Source organism: Taudactylus pleione, unplaced genomic scaffold (assembly GCF_031769625.1).
Source record: "Taudactylus pleione unplaced genomic scaffold, aTauple2 ptg000256l, whole genome shotgun sequence".
Taxonomy (NCBI): Eukaryota; Metazoa; Chordata; class Amphibia; order Anura; family Myobatrachidae; genus Taudactylus; species Taudactylus pleione.
In genome coordinates this window covers 2,776,128-2,798,313 of record NW_028284658.1, presented here as the reverse complement: position 1 = coordinate 2,798,313, position 22,186 = coordinate 2,776,128, and the positions used below count along the sequence as shown (strand labels likewise).

General features: G+C 43.4%; 1 protein-coding gene across 1 annotated transcript in view; it reads right to left on the bottom strand.

Annotated features, from left to right (window-relative positions):
* The window catches only part of TGM2 (transglutaminase 2), a 50,011-nt gene that overhangs the window by 1,844 nt on the left and 25,981 nt on the right, over window positions 1-22,186 (bottom strand). The window contains exons 10-11 of the mRNA XM_088480559.1: window positions 18,080-18,364; window positions 3,629-3,789 (exon numbers count right to left, since the gene is read on the bottom strand). Of these exons, the coding sequence (XP_088336685.1) occupies window positions 3,629-3,789; window positions 18,080-18,364 (446 nt within the window). The remainder of the gene's footprint in view (window positions 1-3,628; window positions 3,790-18,079; window positions 18,365-22,186) is intronic.

Sequence of the window (22,186 nt, the reverse complement as noted above, 5' to 3'; positions counted from 1 at the left end):
CCCCTCCCAACATCCCGATTTCAGCGGGACAGTACTGTCCTGCTGTTCCACCCGTGGGCCGAAGTACCCCGCGGGTGGTCTGGTCGGGAGGTTGGGCACCAGCTGCAGCGGTGCCGGACCCCGGAGTAGCTAAATGGATGCTGCATCCATTCAGTGCTTGGAGAGGTCTGGGGGAAGCCCAGCTAGTGACTGAGTGCTGGGCTCACCCCCAGCCTGATGTTACAAGGGAGGCGTGCCATACAGGCACACCCCCAAATAACATCACTTAGGGGAGTGGTCTATGGCAATTAGGCCACCCCCCCATTTCCATGCACGCCTGGATCTACGCTGTTGTATCCCTTATGTATTGAATGATAATGGCCTTCATGAAATATTAAGCAACATATCTCGGGCTATCAATTGTTTAAATTATTAAATAATAAGTACAGATGTGTCCACATTCATCTAGACTCCTTGCACGTTAAACAGCCCTATCAGTTGCACCATGGGGCTATATCTGTATACAAAATGCTACGTTACAGCCGCTGACACTAACGTAGCATTTTGCATGCAGATACACCCGTAGTAGCACACAGAACATAGGAATGCCGCATATCATTTTAATCAGCAGAAGCTGCTTGTGCATATTAGCATTGCTTCGTGAATAAGACGCATTTTAAGGGAAAAAGTGGCACAAAAAGATGTTTGGCGCTACTGAGTCATGTTGTGAAACACGACTTGTAGCGCACGGAGGATAGATGTGGACACATCTGTAGGTCTGCAATTCATTAAATGCTACTTTTAAAATTGCCATTTTAAAACAGCAAGGGTGGCTTTATAAAGGTGACTTGAGTATATTTATTCTCTTTAATAAACTTTTGTGCAGATCATATACTTAGTGGGGGGCTTTAGAAAGAAAATAACTGTTAATTATGATTTATTTAATTTGAGGTATTCTAGGTGGTTGTGGTTTCAATGGGTGTGGATTAAACATCTACAGTAGTTAGACAGTTGATAGGTCGACACCAAATGGTCGACAGACAATAGGTAGACCGGGTCAAATGGCCGACAGGGTTAAAAGGTCTACACAGAAATGGTTGTTTGTTTGTTTTTTTGTTATTTTAACCCTAACCCTCTTCCTGGTGCTTAACCCAAAACATCCCCTTCCGCATCCTTACCCTAACCCTCCGCCAAATGCCTAACCCTAACGATCATGAAAAACAATGTGTTCCCCATTTGCCCATGTCGACCTTAGTCCATGTCAACCACTTAACTGTTGATGGTTTGACAGTCAGTACGTCTAGAGCAGTGGTTTCAAACTCAGGCCCTTCAGCTGCAGTGGAACTACACATCCCAGCATGCACTGCCAGAGTTTTGCTATTAGAGCATGCTAAAACTGGCAGGGCATGCTGGGATATGTAGTTCCACAGCAGCTGGAGGGCCAGAGTTTGACACCACTGGTCTACAGGGTCAAAAAGGTCGGTAGGCACTGTAGATCTTCCATCCCTGCACCAGTTACAACTCAGTTGCAGATAAATAACCTTTTGCCACACCTGTGTCAGATCTGGGGAAAGCAGTTCACCAACTAACCTGCATCCCCTTCACAGTAAATACACTGGCTAGAGATGTAACAAATATCTGTACAAACACACAGTGCATATTAATGTGTTCTCCGACTGTGGGGCTCTGACTGACCGTGTATCCAGAACTCTCCCATCAAACATAAGGTGGCCATACATCTGCGACGGATTGTTGCGATGCAGGGATGCGATCGGAAACTTCTGATCGCCCACCATCGATGTTCTTCGATCAGTCACCGGATCGCAGACATTTGCCATGTTAAATGTCGGCGATTTGACGATCGCGATCAATTTTTGATCGCGGTCGTCAAATCGGCAAAATCCAACATGTTGGATGTCTGCGATGCCGGGTTGCAGCATCGCGGGATCGTGGCAATCCATCACAGATGGATGGGGCACAATAGATGAGTAGATTGAAAACAAATTAGAAAACATTTTCAGCCATCAGGAGCTGTTGGATTAACATTAAACAGGCTCCACTAGGAAAAAAAGATGGGCTATGCACATCTGTCATTCCTGGAATTCAGTTATCTTGAGGAAGAATACTTCTACACCGTACTGGTCTGTAACCTGCTCTGTGGTTAATTTGTGAGCAGGCAGAGGGGGGAAACACTTCTTCCTGTGGCTCCATGCTATCCTGGCTTATCCCCACACACACTTTCATAATTCACCCCAGCACTTGGGACACCTCATGCTTTGCTCTCCCTTCAGAAGCCGTGACCGTGATCAAAAGCAGTGATCAAAAGGTGGGCGGACTTTTTGCAAATGGTGCTCAGATAATTAGCAGATATCAATAAGTCTTTATGATATAAAATTGTCTACATCAGAAAACTGGAAAGCTCATGAAACATTCAAGCAATGAGGTCTCTATTGTTGATGTAATGTAACTCTTAATTTGTGTAGTGTACATTATATCTTATTTTTAACAAGTGTGGCTTTCTCTAAAAAAATAAAAAAAAAATTCACTTTTGTCACCAGCTGTAAAGTACATACGTGTTTTGTGGTGTGTGCTTCTTTAAAACAAAAACATTTATATCTACCTTTACAGCAAGTGGCAGAAGTGCAAATAGGTTGGATAATTCTGGTCACACTCATTCAGTCCCATTTTTCTATACTATTATTGTAACATGTATTACTAGTATTTTGGACCAGTCATTCGCAGGGTTGCTAGTTATCCCTGTCCCCCTCATCTCCCCCATCTTCTTGTCACTTATTTCAGTCCCCCAGCCATCTCGCGGTCTTTCATCTCTGTCCCTCTCACGTCCCCCATCTCTATCCCCCTATCTCTTCTCCATTTCGGTCATCTCTGCCCCTCCCTTCCAAACCTCCCTGTTTCACACCATTATCTTTCAGTCTCTCATCTGTTCCTCACACCTCCCCCATCTGTCCACTTCACCCACCCTCATCACTTTTCCCCTCATTCCCCCCCTCTATCTCCCTGTCTGTAATCTGTTCCTCTCACATCTCTCATTGTTGTCCCCAATGTCAGTCTCTCATATTTGCCCCTGCGTCACCCCCCTCTTCCCCCCTGTCAGTTTCTCTAATCTCTTTCCCTAATCCTACCAATGGGGTGTGTATGTGCGAGACTGGGGCAGATATGAGAGAGACTGACAGTAGGGACAGATATATGGGGAGATGTGTGTATGTGGCAGGAGGGAGCAGTCCTGTCCTGACAGATCTGGAGTGAGAAGACAAGTGAGGCTGTGTCTAGAAGTCTGCCAGCCAGTGAGAGCTGTAAGGGAGAGAGGGGGTGGGCCCCTCACTGAATCTAGACATATTGTAGGAGATTATATAAAATATTCTATAGTGTTATATCACATTCTTAAGAAGTTGCTTGTATGGCTGACAATGGATACCACACCATAAAGTGTAGATGGGTAAATTGTTTGATAATCAGATACAATTTGGTGGAACACATTGTACATGCAATGCTCTAATGTGTGAGACGTAATTACTATTTTTTTTATTTGGTTGGATTGGCTTATTTGTTTGAGTGATTGTACAGAAATATTGTACTCTCTCCAGACACAACAAAATTGATGTGTGCGGCGCCAGCACAAGTCACTCACCCGCACTTTGATATCTGGGTTTTTAATGTGTATGTCTCTCATGGCAAGTAGAATGTCCTTGGTGGAATAGTCGTGGAGAAGAGCCACCAGCTTGATCATGTTGTCCTGTGTTAAACTACAGCTGTACTTCTCATAGAGAACTCGCAGTGGCACTCTCTTCTCTGTAGGGACATTAATAAGAGTCAGAAAGGGATGAACTATAGCAACAGAAAACAAATGTTAAACGTTTCAGTGAAACAAGATACCGACAATTTAAAGTGCTGCCACCCACGACATTTTTATTTGTTTATTTTTACCTTTTAGAGGAGGTGTATCTGTACAAGCTACAGGCAGACTTTGGAGTTTGACTGCTCTCCCTTCCTGTTTGCTATATATTTAGAAACCCAGATGAACCTCACATTATCTCACTTCTGCTCTGTACCACTGGATTACTTACCCAAACTACTGTAATGTGATTGAGACACATTAATAACAATCACAGGAAGGTTTCCGAAAGAGATTGTTATTATGGGAAACAGAGAAACCGTGTCACTAACAAAATTAAAATTAAAAGCTAGGAAAATTCCTGTGACTGGAATATTATCATACATTTTTTGATATTTAAAAGTATATGTCTAAGGTTAGTAATCTACTAAAAATAATATCCTGCAGTGTCATTCTAGGTAGACTTGCCATATCATCCTTTTAATTTTGGACACATATGAATTGCACAATTTCTGTCGCTGGCTGACTTCAAGTCTCCATTTCCTTTGGTTTTAATCAACCGAAGAACCTGTGTAATGGTTTTAATCAGCCACAGAACCTGTGTAATGGTTTTAATCAGCCACAGAACCTGTGTAATGGTTTTAATCAGCCACAGAACCTGTGTAATGGTTTTAATCAGCCACAGAACCTGTGTAATGGTTTTAATCAGTCACAGAACCGGTATAATGGTTTTAATCAGCCACAGAACCTGTGTAATGGTTTTAATCAGTCACAGAACCTGTGTCCTGGATTAAAGGGAAGATATTGCAAGACTAATTCTAGGCCTTGCTAAGTGCAGCACAGGGCACTTGCACCCACCCTGCTGAGAGCTCCCTTATTGGCAACACTGGAAGTAAATGCACATGTGCGACCATCGGATCCCTCTCCAGTGATTTTTGTGAAAAGAACCCATAGGCTTCAAATAGCCAATGACACCTAATGCATACTTGCCGACAATCTGGCTGCTCCTTCCGGGAGGGAGCAGCCAGATCGGCAACACAGGGGGCGTGGCTGGCAAAAGGGGGCGGGTCCAAACGAGGTGAGGTCAGTTTGCGGGCGTGGCAGGGGGCGGGGCCACGCGATCGCGTCATTTTGGCCCTGCCCCCTGCTTTGCAATGCCTATTTTTCCTGCATTGTGTAGCGGGGGCAGCCCCCCCGCTGCGGGGGTTTATCAGGTAATTCGGAGGGGGGGGTCGGGGGATCGGCGGCAGGCGGGAGGCTTGCCTGCCTTTCCGGGGGGGCGGGAGCTGCACCCGTTTATCGGGAGGCTCCCGCCCGAATCGGGAGGGTAGGCAACCCTGACCTAATGACGCTTTCCGGAGCTTGAAGCATGCAGCAATATCGCAACCTCAGAGAAAGCTATGGGTACTACTGTACCACGGGGCCGCAGCAGATATTTAGCTAAACGTCCGTACCAAAATCTTTGCAGACATACAACTACTTTCCTCAGAAAATACTAATACCTAATAGACCATGGCTCTTCATTACTTATTGTTAATATGTACTCATGTCAAAGATCATTTTAGCAATGCAACAGTTCTATATTCTTAGGAACAGTAAATATTGGTATCACCCTCTACCAATGTAATATCCAGCGAAGCAAGCAACATATGGTGCATGGGGCGGGGGGCAGGGATATATACTTAGTTATTATGGTTGTATAAAAGACCTACGCAAACCTAATTACTGGAAAAGAAAGGCAAAATGTACTTTGAAATGATTAATCAAACATCACTCAGCATCTCTTCACCATTTTATTTTTTACAGTTCTTATTGTAAAAAAAACCCAAATTGCATTACCCATCCTCCAAAAAAAAAAACACAAATTGCACTGTGATAATGGAACAGTGCGTTAATCTGGAGATTTTTGTTTTTGAAAAAGATGACTTTATATGTGTTTATAATACACCTCTAGTTACCCCCTTATACGGTCACCAGTGCAATCTGGTTTAGCAGCAATTCCTGGTGAGCAGAACACACACACCATCAATGTCACAGGATGTACTAGTGTTTCATTTCAAAGCTACATGATCCATAATCCACTATACAGTAATTCTTCCTCTTCCATGCGTGCCATTTACACATGATACACAACTCTTACCTATTCCTGTATGTATGCATTATGCATTGCAGTTACATAGAAGGAAGAAAGAGGCATCTGCAATTCTAAATATACAGCTTGTCAGTGATGTGCGGCCAGGTGAGACAGAGCCTCTCCTGCCATACTTGGGTATACTCCAGTTTTTACTATAAAAATTAGAAATTTTTAAGAAAATATTATAAATATATTCTTTGTATTTAATAATTTTTATAGTTAAAACTCTGGAGTAAAAAGTGAATGGCAGATGAAAAGGATGCAGTCATGATGCCGGCGGATGGGATGCCAGACATCAGAATACCTACGCCGGAAACCTGACACCCGTCAGAATGCTGACGCTGGCATCCCAAAGGGATCAAGATACTGACGTAGGCATCCCGAAGGTAAGTATGCGGGTTAGGGTTAGGCTGTGGAGGGGGCGGGGTAGGGTTAGGCAGCACTGAGGAGGCGGGGGGCCTACTTACCGGCCACTGACGGGATCTTTAGCATTGGGATGCTGCTGTCTGTCTTCTAACCGCCAGCATCCTGTCCGCCGATAAATCATACAGATTCCCCGGTGAGGCTCTGCTTCCCCGTCTACCTTTTCCACACATCCCTGATCAAAACACACCCAATTGCTATATACTGCTGCACCTTTGTATATTGCCCAAAGGTGCACTACGGTGTATATCTGTAAACTTGGCTCTGATACTAGCCAGTGCCTTCCCAGCCATGTACCTCACCTCACCGCACGGCACTGCAGCTTGTTGTGTACACGTATTTTAGTAAGTGATATCTGCAGCCATTTGTAAGTCTACTGGTATTCGTGGTGTGGGCTCACCAATCTGCTGTCTATGTTACACAGATTGCCTAATGCTGGCGGATATCATGATAGGAGAATTAACAGCACTGTAATAAATAATCAAACGGGAAAAGGTAGAAAAGTTCATGTGATTTATAAAATGTTTGGCTTTTCCTTATACCTGAAGTCGTTTTTATAACTGCATATGATAATCAGACTGTATATGCTTAATACATATAAATATAATACTACTATAGATTGCCTGTTCATGTTTCCACAAATGTCCTTTTTTATGTTAAGGAGAGAACATCTCTATAATGGATTATGCCATCCTCATGTGAGTCTAGACCTCATTTTGCATATAATTACATCTTACAAGCCTCTGTTAGTGCAGATTGATACTGAGCCCTATTAGCAGATTTGTATATGAACACCTAAATCTTTCTCCATCAAGAAAAGGACTAAATTATCACCCTTCAGTAAGTCATACGAATGGTAATCCTCAAGATATTTCTTAATCCCCCATGACATTTGTCTCTATTGACTCATCTGTCATGTTTGAGTTTCCAACCACAATTTATCCTAATTGCCATGAAGACAACATTTATCTTCATCTGACCTTATTGCATTATATAGGATTGGAGCTCTACAAAATGTTAATTGAATGTGCAGAACTGGAATGGACTCCAAAGCTTGCTGGCAATTGTGTGTCACACTATAATGTCTCCATATGTAAAATACACTACTTTGAGATATTGCACTTAATCTAAACTGTCTGCAATACATGTGGCCTAAGTTCCTATAGGCAATCTGAGCTGCAGTCAGTGGTGTATCTATAATGGGTGCAGTGTGTGCGAGGCACACGGGCCCCCGGGTCCAGGGGGGCCCCGCACCGCACACACTGCACCCATATTATTGTAGACTTACCTGTCCCACGTCGGGTGTCTGCGCTGCTCAGAACACTGGAAAATGGCCACCGCATTCTGTGCATGTGCTGTAGACTCCAGGCACACTCTAGTGCCCGGAGTCTACTAAGGCTCCGATGGCTGGCTAGCCGCATCAGTCGGCTGCCGGCCACCGGGGAGAGAGGAGGGGGCCCCGCACAGGGAGTGCACACGGGCCCCCTCCTCTCTTAAGACGCCCCTGGCTGTGGTACTTTCTGCTTTGTCATTTTTTTTGTTATTCTTGTAACACTTGTATGGGATGCCTGCTATGTTATTAGAGATAGGTGTCTTATTTGTTATTATTGTATTACTTAAGATGGGTACACACCTAGCAAATATCTGCAGATGATGGTTGTTCATACACACTGAACAATTATAATCCTTTTATCCACGGGTCCCGCTGGCAGAGGGTCACCCCGCAACCCCCTCCCCGTTGCTGCAAGTGTACGGGCAGTCGGCTGATCGCCCGTACACACAGCATGATGGACAGATATATCGTTCACAGACATATCGCTGGTACACACTGGCCGATGGACAGTGGCGGGCTGGGCCGGGGGGCAGGGTGCCATGTGCCCCCCGGGCCGCAGCGCCATGTGGGCCGCGGGCCACGGGCAGTCTGTGTCTCTGTGACACAGGCTGCACAGTGTGTGTAGTGCTGACCGGACGGAGTTAGTCAGCGCTACGCTGACTAACACACAGCCGCCTGCTCCGGCAGCTGTGTGTTTGTTTTGATCTGCAGCTTAGCTGCTGCTGCGCCCACTGCAGGAGCCGCTCCATCTTCCGGCTCCCGCAGTGGGTAATGGGAGAGGCATCATGACATCTCTCCCATAATGCAGAGCGGCCCGGCCCGGGAGGACAGACGGAGGAGCAGATGGCGGTGGCGGGAGCGGGGATTCAGGTAAGTGTTTTTTTTTTTTTATTATGCGTGTCTACTGGTGGGGGCTGGCACTACAAGGGGGAGGACACTGCAGGGGGGGGGGACTACTACTACTGGGGGCACTGCAAGGGGGGACGACTACTACTACTGGGGGCACTACAAGGGGGTTGGGTGGGGACTACTACTACTACATGGGGCACTACAGGGCAGGGCACTGCATATGGGCACCACGGCAGGGGGCTGCCCTTTATTTTTACTTTAGATTAATCCCATATGGGCCCGCCTCCTTCCTGGAACACTTGAAGGGGGGGGGGGGGCGCCGTAGCACGCACGTTCTTCGGGCACCCTGGCTACACGCTGCTCCTCTGCCAGGGCCACCTGCATACATTTGCCCCCCAGGATAAAAGTTGCCAACCAGCCCCTGCCGATGGATATAAGATATATTGGCCGATCATTTGATCTGCCAGTATATTTGCCACTGTCTACCCAGCATTTTTTTCCGGAAAATTTAATTTATATAACTTTTCTCTTTTGAAGGTTAGAGGGCCCTGAAGTGCGTCAAATTGCCAATCATTGTTATACTTATGTGATTGTATGTCACTGTGGGGCCTATTCATCAACACTAAATTAACGTTTTTAAGGACATTTTCCTTAAATAACGTTATTTTAGTATTCATGAAGCCACTTGGCAAGGAGATATCAGTGATACCTACTGTGCTAAGTCCCCCTGCGTTCATTTCCACACTCCCCATACATTAGTATGGGGATATGGAAATTATGGTATTCATCAAATTCCGAAAATTATGAATTGTCAGAATTTGATGGAGGTACTATCCGCCACTGTGAGGTGGCGAATAGCAGGTGAAACTTACTTGCTTCCAGCTGGACAGGTCCCCCGGCGTCTTCCTCCGGCGCTCTGGTGTGTCCTCTGGCTCCGGAGGCTGGTCGTTCACTGTGTTCTCCCAGCAGAACACAATAAAGATTAGAAAAAAAAAAAAAAAAAAACTTTTTTTTTTCTAATCTGTACTGTGGTCTGCTGGGAGACCATGTGACAGACCAGCAGGACGTAGCCGGAGGCTGCTGCGCGGACAGGTAAGTGCTGAAGGGGGGGGGGGGGTTTGGGGTCAGGTGAGTGGAGGGGAGGACACAAACTTACCGCATGTGTAGGCAGTGCTGCGCATGCGCTGGGTTAACGAATGTAACAGCGCATGCGCAGCACTGCTTCCAGCTGCGATAAGTTAGTGTAGTGAGGGATAACCATTTCCTGAAAAGCTGTCATCGCAAAAATAACAGCTTTTCGGAATAGATAGTTATGGAGAGGAGGAATGATGAATTCCTCCGGTAATTAGGTAGAACTCCATGTGAGTTCTAAACCTAATTACCTCCAGGGAAGGTTTAGTAATGATGAATAGGCCTCTGTGATACTTATGTGATTGTTATACTTACTAAAACATGAATATGTAGTGTGCACTTCTGTAGCTGGTGATGACAAATGCCAGAAAAGTGTACAAATGAACCAATTAAATGCTTTAGAGAATGAGAGGACAAAATGTGCAGTTTTTTTCCCACCAACTTAAGGACACAGGATTTATGCATATTTACCACTGCATAAACCTCGTTTAACTACAGTAAGAGGTATATTTACTAAAGTGTGGGTTTTTAGAAGTGAAGATGTTGCCCATAGCAAACAATCAGATTCTACTTAACATTTGTCTAGCACCTTCTACAAGAGAATAGCTAGAATCTGATTGGTTGCTATGGGCAAAATCTCAATTTCTAAACACCTGGACCTAAGTAAATATACCCCTAAGAATCTCAAGTAACAGGCACACAGATTCAAGCTTTTATAAAGGTGCTCTATCACGCTGGTTACTAGTACAGTGACGTGAATGTTTTGCTCCCTTCCTGATTTCTTCTATTTTTGCATCTTTTTCACACTTATTTCAGATCTTCAAACATAACTGAAAATAAGACAAAGCCACCCTGTGTAAATGCAAAATACAGTTTTTAAATGATCATTTAATTTGTTGAAGAAAAAAGTTATCCAACACATATCATCCATTTGAAAAATGAATTTCCCCCATAAACGTAACTAGTTCCGCCACCTTTAGCAGCAAAATAACTGCAACCAAACACTTTCAATAACTGGAGATTAGTCTTTCTCATTGAATAATTTTGGCCCACTCTTCAGTGCAGAGTTGCTGTAAAACAGCCACATTTGAGGGTTTTTACGAGCATGAACTACCTATTTAAAGGACTTGCCACAGCTTCTCAATTGGTCAGGACTTAGACTAGGCCACACAAATATTAATTTTGTTTCTTTTGAGTTATTCATGGGTGGTCTTGCTCTGGTGGTTCACATTGTTGCTTTGCTGCATAACCTAATTGTGCTTGAGCTTCTGGTCACAGACCCACATTCTCTCTCAGAAATATCTATTAGAGAACAGAAATCATGATTCCGTAAATTATGGCAAGACGCCAAGGTCCTGAAGTAGCAAAGCATCCCCACACTTCCACTCCTGGGAAGATTCACCTCTGTTCCATGTTTTCTTTATTTGGAGAGAATAGCCATCGCTGTGTTGCTCAAGTTCTAGAGCCTTAGAAATGGCTTTGTAACTCTTTCCAGACTGATATATTTCAATTACTTATATCTACTGGAATTTCTTTTGATCGCGGCACACTGTGCTGCTTGTTGAGACCTATTAACCAACTTCACATTGCTGGAAAGGTTCTATTTAATTGATGTATAGATTCAACAGGGCTAGCAGTTATCAAGTCTGATTGTGTCTAGTTTAATTGAACCCAATTATCAATTCAACTTGATTCACTGGTTGAATGAGTATCTAAGGGGGCAATTACTATTTCACACACGGCCAGTTGGTGTTGGATAATGTTTCTCCTTCAATAAATTAAATGATAATTTATTGTATTTTGGGTTTACTCAGGGTGTCTAATATTCAATTTTGTTTTAAGATTTGAAACAATTAAAGTGCAAAAATAGAAAAAAAATCAGGAAGGGGGCAAACATTTTTTCATGCCACTGTATAACCTGATTCTCACACTGTAGCAGGTTAATTTTCACAAAGTTCTTTACATTTAAAAGGCCAAAAAACATAGTAATGAGCAGTATTGGATCCCACCTCCCGACACACCTGTCTTGCTAGGGTTTTGCTCTGCTTCCCGTTCACATTTCTTGTGTGTATGGACCAGAGTGCGTGCCAGTCTTGCTTCTTCTCCTTCTCTTCCCTGGCTTTAGGCTTGTTAACTAAACTTGAGGTGCCTGTGGCTGGGGCATAGGGGGAGGGGGGAGTCTGTGCAGTGCTCAACAAGCTTAACTGTGTGGTGCTCAGACTCCAACCCACAACCTATACCCAGCGTAAAGCTTAAGTCCCCTATGGAATCGAAAAAAAGGATTTAACAGGTAAGCTATACCTCCCAACATGACCCATTCCAGGAGGGTCAAAATGCTCTTTCCCTGGACTTCCTTCTTACTTTGATTGCTGTTCCCTGTGTTGAACTAGTTAATTGAGTAGAAAGGTGTTTCAACATGTAATCACAATCATACATTGAGAGGGAAGTCCATGGACAGAGCACTATGTTCTTCCTAGAATGGGTCATGTGAAGGTATGGGTCAGCACATAAATCTCCTTTTTTGTTGGACGGACAAATCCGTTGTGTGTGTGAAGTAGCCCTTAGGGGTTAGGATACTTACCTAATCCAGTGGGGATTCTGACTGTTGGGATGCCGCTGTTTGCATTCTCACCTCTAGCATCCCGACCACCGGGAGCCCGTACCCAACCCGTTTTCCCTCCTGACGTCAACACAAAAAGATTTTGTTTTGATGTGACACGCAAAAGGGCCACGTAAAGTTGTCCGTGAGCAAAACAGTCTCCACTTAGGTCAACTCCAGCCACTTTACGTGTCTGTCCCTGTGTTTTATTTATTGTCATGCCAAAGCAGACTACCGGGAGTTGGACTCATTTGAACTTAAGGAGTCGTTTTTCACATAAATGAAAGATGAAAGGTGGTAAAAGGGAAAAGCTGAAATGTTGCATCAGTAAACAGGGCTTACATTAATTTTTCTGGAGAAACCGGATAATACATCTCAATCTCTACCTGGTAGAATATAAAGTCCATCGTTGTTATACATCTTTAACGTTTTAGACAGCGTAAACCAAGAAACTGCTGGGATGCCCATTTTTTCATTGACTTCACTAAAATAGTCACTGCTAGGCTCCATTTTGTCAAACATTAATGTTTCATACTCCTAATCCTTCATAGACAAATGTTCTATAGTGAAAACTGCATCAAAATCCATCCAGTGGTTCTTAAGATTAGCCAGAACAAACAGACAGTATAAAATAAAGTCCCTGGGGGGCATCTATATATAGATGTTTGCTGTACTTAATGAACCCACAGAAGTCTAGCTTTCATACAACACTGTTTTTAACATTGACCTGTGGCTGTCCAGATTTCGTGTCACTCTACTGCAAGACAAAGACGGCTTGGCCATATACATACCTCCCAACATTTGAGTCTCTGAGGTCGGGACTACTGTCCGTGCTCCCAAAAAAGGCACATGGCCTAGCGGCACGCCCCCTTTTCAATCACTAATGCGCGTGCCCAGCATCTCCGAGATGCTGGGCTGCTCACAGGATTCCTACCCGGACTGCTCACCCGCTGCGCCCCCCCCCCCACTGTAGGACACTGCGCCCCGCAGGTGGGACAGTGGAACAGTCCCAAAAAAACGGGACTATCCCGCTGAATGCGGGACAGTTGGGAGGTATGCATATATCTTACTGTCATTTTTCCCCAATAGGCCGGTGGCCTTATGGGCTGCTTGGAGGCAGTATGATTATTATTTATTTGGTTTAGCTTCTTAATTTATTATTAATAAATTATTATTTTTATTATTTTTTTTTTCAGTGTGGGGGGCTAATCAGGGCTGGTCCTGATATCTCCCTGTCTAATGGTGGCTGGCACCTCCCCAGGGACCAGCCACATTCATGTTCCTTGCTCCTAGCAATGTGAGCACTATGCGGTGTCAGGGACAAGTATTGGCCTACTGCCTGACAGATGCCACTATAGTGCAACATGGGTGTTAGCTATGTGCAATTCGCCACCACCGGAACTCAGTAACTACGTGTGTTGACCTTTTCTAATCATAAGTAGCTATGTGGATATGTAACTAGGACAGTGTTTTGCATGCGTTTCTCACTAGTATGTTTTCTACATTTATGGTAGTTACTAGGATACTCCCTGTATTATATTGCAGTCACTAGCATGCTGTCTGTATTGTGTGGCAGTCAATAGGATGCTCTTTGATTGTTTGGTGGCCACTGGGATGCTTCGAGAATTATATGGAGGTCACCAGGATGCTCTCTGGTTTGCTCCCTGCAATAGATGGCTACCACTTGGATGTTCTGACTATCATGTAATGGTCAATAGGATGTCCTTTGTATTTTTATGACAGTCTCTAGGATGCATTCTCTATTTTATGGCCATTTAATTGTATGGCAGTCACTAGAATTATATGCTTGTCATTAAGATGCAGTCTGTATCTTATAAAATATTGCTCTCTGTATTGTATGGTGATCACTAAGATGCTTTCCATATTATATGGCGGTCATTAGGATGCTCTCTGCATCGTATATTGCAAAACTTCATTCCACTGCCTCCCCCTCTCCATTAACCACTTCCCAGTCAACTACTTGAAAGTGATGAGGCTTATAAGTACTGTAGCCATCTGCCTCCATTGAGTACAACAAGGATGTCTGCACTGCACCATACATCAGCAGACCCCTCTGCTGGTATAGTATTTGTGTTGTGCAATTTTATAATGTAGCTACAAGCTAGTGTACACATCCAAAAGTTAGCTGCTGAGCCGACAAACATACCACACACAACGTTTGTTGTTGTTAATACTACTAGACAACAAACTAGTGAAGTCTGACTTCTCAGCCCAGCAGCCCTGATCTTTGTCTCTGAAAGGAAGGGGAGTAACTAAGGAAATGAAAGAGCAGGCCAGGGTGTGGGCGCCACAGGAGTGATTCACTTGTAAACAAGCGCACATCAGCCTTCCAGGCATTCTGGGCGGACTCGGCGGGGAGAGGAGACCAAACAATGGCGTGACCAGTGTACTGCTGGTGGTGAGATGACTGACAGCAGCAAGTGCGGCTAGCTAGACCTGCACCACGGCCGCTGCTAGGCTAGTCTAGCACAATGTTTTTTTTTTTTTAGCAAAACAGATTCAGTTGCCTAATGGTGGAGCCGGCCTGGTCTGCTAAGCATACGTTGTTATATACAGTAATGATACCAGGGTAGAGCAGGAAGGTACTGCTGTGTATGATATGCAAGGTACAAAATCATCCCTCCCAAATCCACACGAACAAGCTATTTCAAGTATGAAGGGTAGGGGGAAATATAGAAATACAATAATGCTGCTTTGATAACTTATCACATTACTAGACTATGAATGTAATAGGGATTTGTTACAGGAAATTCCTTGCTCTGAATCTGTGACCATATTAGGTAGAAGGACCCAGGCACTGTGCAGTGTGGGAAAGGCAGAACCTCTCATGAGATAGACAATGCATGTGTGAAGACAGATAGACATGGTAATCAGACAATGCACATCATATTCTTTTGAAAAATTAGGAGATAACTCAGCAGCAACAAAGGGAATGTCACCAATATAAATGAATGCAAATAAAACCAGATTTGGAATGTTAATCAAATTACAAAAGAAATTAAAGCCATGAAATATAAAAACAGAATTAAACTTGAACTCAAAATTCACAGAGAAAACTAAGCGAAACAAATGTGGGTAAAGTACAAACTGTTGTCATGGGTTCAGGGATGTGAAAGACGTGACAGTGCTTTGGGAACACTATTTCCCTGCACACGTCATATCCTGCGCACATTCTCACGTGTTCTGCTCAGAAGGTTTTTTTACAAAAAAATAAATGCAGAAATCTTATTTCCACTAAATATTTAAAAGTGTAATTTCTGTATAATTGCTTTGCTTCCAAGTGTAGTATTAACAACAAATAATCCACATTATAGGCAACAAAGCACCAATGCCTAGTAAATGAAAATAATTCCATAGAGCATAAATTCTATATTGTATAGAGACATATATAGCTATGGGATCTATTATCCTGAATGCTGGGTTTCTCCTGAGAATGCTTGGAGTACAGTGCCGTTATATAATAAAAAAAAAATATTACATATATATATATATATATATATACACACACACATATATATATATATATATATATACACACACATATATATATATATACACACACACACACACACATATATATATATATATATATATACACACACACACATATATATATATATATACACACACACACACATATATATATATATATACACACATATATACATATATATATATATATACACACATATATACACATATATATATATATATATATATATACACACACACACCTATATATATGCACATATATACACACACATATATACAGCCTTATTTCAAAATAGGATAAATTAATTTTTGTCCTCAAACTTCTACACACAATACCCCATAATGACGTGTAAAAAGTTTGAGATTTTTGCAAATTTAACAAATAAAAAAAAAAAAAAACACTAAGAAATCACATGTACATAAGTATTCACTGCCTTTGCGTTGAAGCTCAAAGTTTAGCTCAGGTGCATCCTGTTTCCACTAATCAACCTTGAGATGTTCCTAAGGCTTAATTGGAGTCCACCTGTGGTAAATTCAGTTGATTGGACATGATTTTGAAAGGCATACACCTGTCTATATAAGGTCCCACACTTAACAGTGCATGTCAGAGCACAAACCAAGCATGAAGTCCAAGGAATTGTCTGTAGACCTCCGAGACAGGATTGTCTTGAGGCACAAATCTGGGGAAGGGTACAGAAAAATATCTGCTGCTTTGAAGGTCCCAATGAGCACAGTGGCCTCCATCATCCATAAATGAAACAAGTTTGGAACCACAAGGACTCTTCCTAGAGTTGTCTGTCTGTCTAATCTGAGTGATCAGGGGAGAAGGGCCCTAGTCAGGGAGGTGACCAAGAACCCGATGGTCACTCTGTCAGAGCTACAGCATTCCTCTGTGGAGAGACGAGAACCTTCCAGAAGAACAACCATCTCTGCAGCAATCCACCAATCAGGCCTGTATGGTAGAGTGGCCAGACGGAAGCCACTCCTTAGTAAAAAGCACATGGCAGCCCACCTAGAGTTTGCCAAAATGCACCTGAAGTACTCTCAGACCATGAGAGACAAAGATTGAACTCTTTGGCATGATTGCCAGTGTTCTGTTTGGAGGAAACCAGGCACCGCTCATCACCAGGCCAATACCATCCCTACAGTGAAGCATGGTGGTGGCAGCATCATGCTGTGGGGATGTTTTTCAGTGGCACGAACTGGGAGACTAGTCAGGATAGAGGGAAAGATGAATGCAGCAATGTACAGAGGCATCCTGGATGAAAACCTGCTCCAGAGCGCTCTTGACCTCAGACTGGGGCGACTGTTAATCTTTCAGCAGGACAACAACCCTAAGCACACAGCCAAGATATCAAATGAATGGCTTCAGGACAACTCTCTGAATGTCCTTGAGTGGCCCAGCTGGAGCCCAGACTTGAATCCGATTGAACATCTCTGGAGAGACCTGAAAATGGCTGTGCACCGATGCTTCCCATCCAACCTGATGGAGCTTGAGAGGTGCTGCAAAGAGGAATGGGTGAAACTGGCCAAAGATAGGTGTGCCAAGCTTGTGGCATCATATTCAAAAAGAATTGCTGCCAAAAGTGCATCAACAAAGTATTGAGCAAAGGCTGTGAATGCTTATGTACATGTGATTTCTTAGGTTTTTTTTATTTTTTTTATTAAATTTGCAAAAATTTCAAAAAAAACTTTTTACATTATGGGGTATTGTGTGTAGAATTTTGAGGAGAAAAATTTATTTATTCCACTTTGGAATAAGGCTTTAACATAACAAAATGTGGAAAAAGTGACGCGCTGTGAATATTTTCCGGATGCATGCATGCATAAATATTTTAGGGATGCGCAGGCTCGGATTAGTTCGGATTTTCCTGCCAAGTTCAGATTTTTCCCGGCAAAAATCGGGTCTCAGAAAGATGTAAAATGTCATCTTTCATGGACAAACATCATTCCTGGACAAAAGTCCATGAAAGATGATGAATTGTGTAGCAGTGATCCTCAATGTACCTGTTATTACGGGGAAATATTTGGCAATCATATCTCTGTCGGACTTTACTGCTGAGCAGCAGCAATTTACTCTTTCCCTTCTAGTTTTTGGAGCTTCCAGGCTAAAAAGTTTACAGGTATATAGGTATACAAATATATAACATACAGTTCATCAGAGTTGTTTATCAATGTTTCAACTTTTTCAGGGACTCTAATGCACTTTACTTCCCTGTTCTGAATGTTTTTCATACCAGCTAGGAAATGAATGGAGTGAGTTACCTGCATTTGCCTGTAAATTCAGATTGAGAAGGTCCTTCATTCCACATTCTGGTCCCACTTCTCCAGTGTAGCTGGAGGTACGTGCACAAAACATAAGTCTGCACTCCTTTTCCTCCTCAGTGTTGTTGTTTATAACTGCAAATACGTCAAAATCACAACCATTGTTCATCCCCTCTGATACTTTAATCTTGATACTGATCCCAGAGGGGATCTCCTCCGTCTGTCTTTTTGGAACAGTAGAGAACTGATTTGCTTTTTCAAACACCCGCCTTTCATCTTCAGAGCCTGGGGGCAAGATAGAAAATCCCTGTTAAAATATAATTACTTGTTTGGGTAACACTTATAAAGGCTTTCATTCCAGCTCTCAATGGTTCATTGGGTTGTATCTATGAAGAGTGAGCAATATGCGTGTTATGATTATTCATCTTTCTCTATGGCTCAGTAATAGATGAAGGAAAGTTTATCTTGTATACCTCTATAAATCCCATCAGATCACGCGATTCTCTCTAAAAGCAGTACATTTGCTTATTATCAAAGAACAGCTGTTAGCGGCTATGTATACTATGGAAATGATTTACAAAGATCATCATCCTCAAAACTCAATTGTTTTGCACCAGTGAGCAGTGATAAACTAACCCTGTGCACACTAAGGTCCAGTTCTCAGCAACTAACTTCGGAGCAGCCTCCGCTAACTGAAAGTGGGCCTTGGGGTTGTGCTGGGAAACGGAAAATCCTTAGGATGTGCACTGTAAGTCCAACCACCTCCCCTTTACTACCACCACTTTACACTGAATGCATTTATATTTTTCTCCTTTAAAATACTGATTACAGTAGTTTAAAGGTTGGTACACACTACAACGATATATGTACAGATCGAGTGATCTGCAGATATATCTGTAGATGGTTGTTCATATACACTGAACGACCATCATCTTCCAGGCAGCCATCTGCCATCAGATGTACAACACAGCCAACATGATGTGTCATAACGACGTCATTCACAGACACATCGCTGGTACACACTGGCCGACGGACACCAGTTATATTGGCCGATCAATTGATCAGCCAATATATCAGTCAGTGTGTACCCAGCTTAACCTTATTCATTGCCTAAATAAATGTTGAGAGAAATAGTAAATGTACCCACTGGTGTGGAACTTTGATGCCTATTATACAAATAAACAAACCAATTTGCAAACAAACTTTTTTTGATTTTTTAATTGCGTATTTTTATTGGTCCCTAAAGGTAATTTTAAAAAATTCAGCAAAAATGCACCTGCCGCTACTTTGCACAATGAATAAAACACCTGCCCCATACTTGGGGACCCCACCATAAATAATTTAGTTTGGCAATTTTTTTACCTATTTTTTTTTTTTTTTTTTTTTAAACCCAAAAAATGATTATTATTTTTTTTTAATGGTGTCCCGATTCTTTTTGGGACATTTTTTGTTAACATTTCCTTTGAAGGGGACATTCCGAAAACTACAGGCTATTTTTTATAAGCCTACACCCCCAAACCCCTTTTCTGCAATTTTTTTCACTTGCTATAGTGATTTGAAAAATTATCCCTGTTCTTTTTAAAAATGACCCTTGACCCCATTTAAGGAAAAAAACAGGAATTTTCGGGAAATATGCCTGGGACCCCCCTAAAGATGTCCAGACATGGGGGATCGCTATGGGAAACCCCGTTTTTGCCTGCAAAAGAAAGTCGGGTTTTTAAATAGCTTTGCCAGGTGTTTTTTCCTGCCGCGGCTATTAGAAACCCGACTTCCTTCAGGAGTTAAAGATGGGGGTACCCATAGTGATCCCCCATGTCTAGACATCATTAGGGGGGTCCCTAGAATATTTCCTGAAAATTCCCGTTTTTGTTAACCTGTAAAAATTTAGAAACAAAATGACATAAGGTGCCCCCCCAATAGCCAAAACAGCCCCAGGCTTGCCAGCCAGTGGTGGTTTCTAAAAATATGGAGAACAAAATGTGTAGGGTTCCACCATATTTTAGAAACCAACACCAGGCTGCAGGGACTAGTGCTGGTTTTAAATATAGGGGGCAAAAACGACGTGGGGTACCCCCTATATTTAAGACCAGCACCAGACCCAAATGACTGGGGTGTAATGCCACAGCCCGGAGACCCAATCACCGGGGCTCCAGGTCCAAAGCATTACACCCCAAGTCGGTCAGCGCAAGCCGGTGATCTCGGGGGAGTTGGGGACGCCCCAAAAAAGGGTCCCCCCTCTCCCGAGCACCACAAGCTTACGCTGAAGACCGGGGCTCATCCCCATACCCCTGGAGCGGTGGGTATGGGGGTAATAGGGGGGCCAAATAATGTAACACTATTGTAATTTACAGTGGAACTACAAGTGCCAGCATGCCTGCCATTTTGCACTTGTGGAACTACAAGTGCCAGCAGACATGCGGCACCTGTAATTTCACTGTAAAATAAATAGTTAAAAAAAGACAAAACACACACACCGTGACCAGTATAAGTTTATTACACACACCTACCCATTCACACATACTTACCTATACCAGATGTTCTGTCCTCTTCTCCAGTAGAAATCCATGTTGAGTGGCCCTGCAAAGAAAGATTTCATACTCGCCTACATCCAGTGCTGGTCTCCGCAGTAATCCAAGGCAGTTTAAAAAAAAACAAACGACTGTACCCGATCCACGCAACACAGCTATCTGTATGTGTGTTGCCACACATACAGATATCTCCCGAATGGCCGCTGCCGGCACTTCACAGGGCATTGCAGTCCGGTGTGCCAATCAGCGGCAGTGCTGACTGTAGAGCGCCCGCTGATTGGCTCCGGCTACTGACAGTTCCCACATGGTGTGACTCGCCCCCGTGGGAACGGTCAGTAGCCGGAGCCTATCAGCGGCCGTGCTACAGTCAGCGCGGCCGCTGATTGGCTCTCAGGACTGCAAGCTCCGAAGATGTGCCGTCAGCTGGCATTCGGGAGTTATGAGTATGCGTGGGAACACACATATTCATAGCTCGTTCGTGGCTCGGGTAAGGCGTTTTTTGTTTTGCCAAGTACGTGGATTACTGCGGAGACCAGCGCCAGGATATAGGTGAGTATGTATGTGAATGGGTAGGTGTGTGTAATAAACTTATACTGGTCACGATGTGTGTGTTTTGTCTTTTTTTAACTATTTTACAGTGAAATTACAGGTGCCGCATGTCTGCTGGCACTTGTAGTTCCACAAGTGCAAAATGGCAGGCATGTTGGCACTTGTAGTTCCACTGTAAAGTACAATAGTGTTACATTATTTGGCCCCCCTATTACCCCCATACCCACCGCTCCAGGGGTATGGGACGAGCCCCGGGCTTCAGCATAAGCCTGTGGTGCTCGGGAGAGGGGGGACCCTTTTTTGGGGGGTCCCCAACTCCCCCGAGATCACCGGCTTGCGCTGACCGACTTGGGGTGTAATGCTTTGGACCTGGAGCCCCGGTGATTGGGTCTCCGGGCTGTGGCATTACACCCCGGTCGGTTGGGTCTGGTGCTGGTCTTAAATATAGGGGGAACCCCACGTCGTTTTTGCCCCCTATATTTAAAACCAGCACTAGTCCCTGCAGCCTGGTGTTGGTTTCTAAAATACGGTGGAACCCTACACATTTTGTTCCCTGTATTTTTAGAAACCACCACTGGCTGGCAAACCTGGGACTGGTTTAGCTATTGGGGGGATCTTATGTCATTTTGTTTCTAAATTTTTACAAATTTTTTTTACAGGTTAACAAAAACGGGAATTTTCGGGAAATATTCTAGGGACTCCCCTAATGATGTCTAGACATGGGGGATCACTATGGGTACCCCCATTTTTAACTCCTGAAGGAAGTCTGGGTTTCTAATAGCTGCGGCAAGTGCATAAATGCGACTTTGAAGAAAGTGGTGCAGAAGAGCATTTAGATTTTTTTGGGGGGAAAAATAACTATGCCCAGCAAATTTGGGGTACTTGAAAATGGGCGTCAGCATATTTTAAAGTTGCTAAAGAGACTTGAAAAAAATCTTGAAAAACCCACTTGCGCAAGGAGCTGCAATGAAAAAAACACCTGGGGCATACAGAGTAAAGTTTGCTATTTTTTAACTTTGGTCCTCAACAT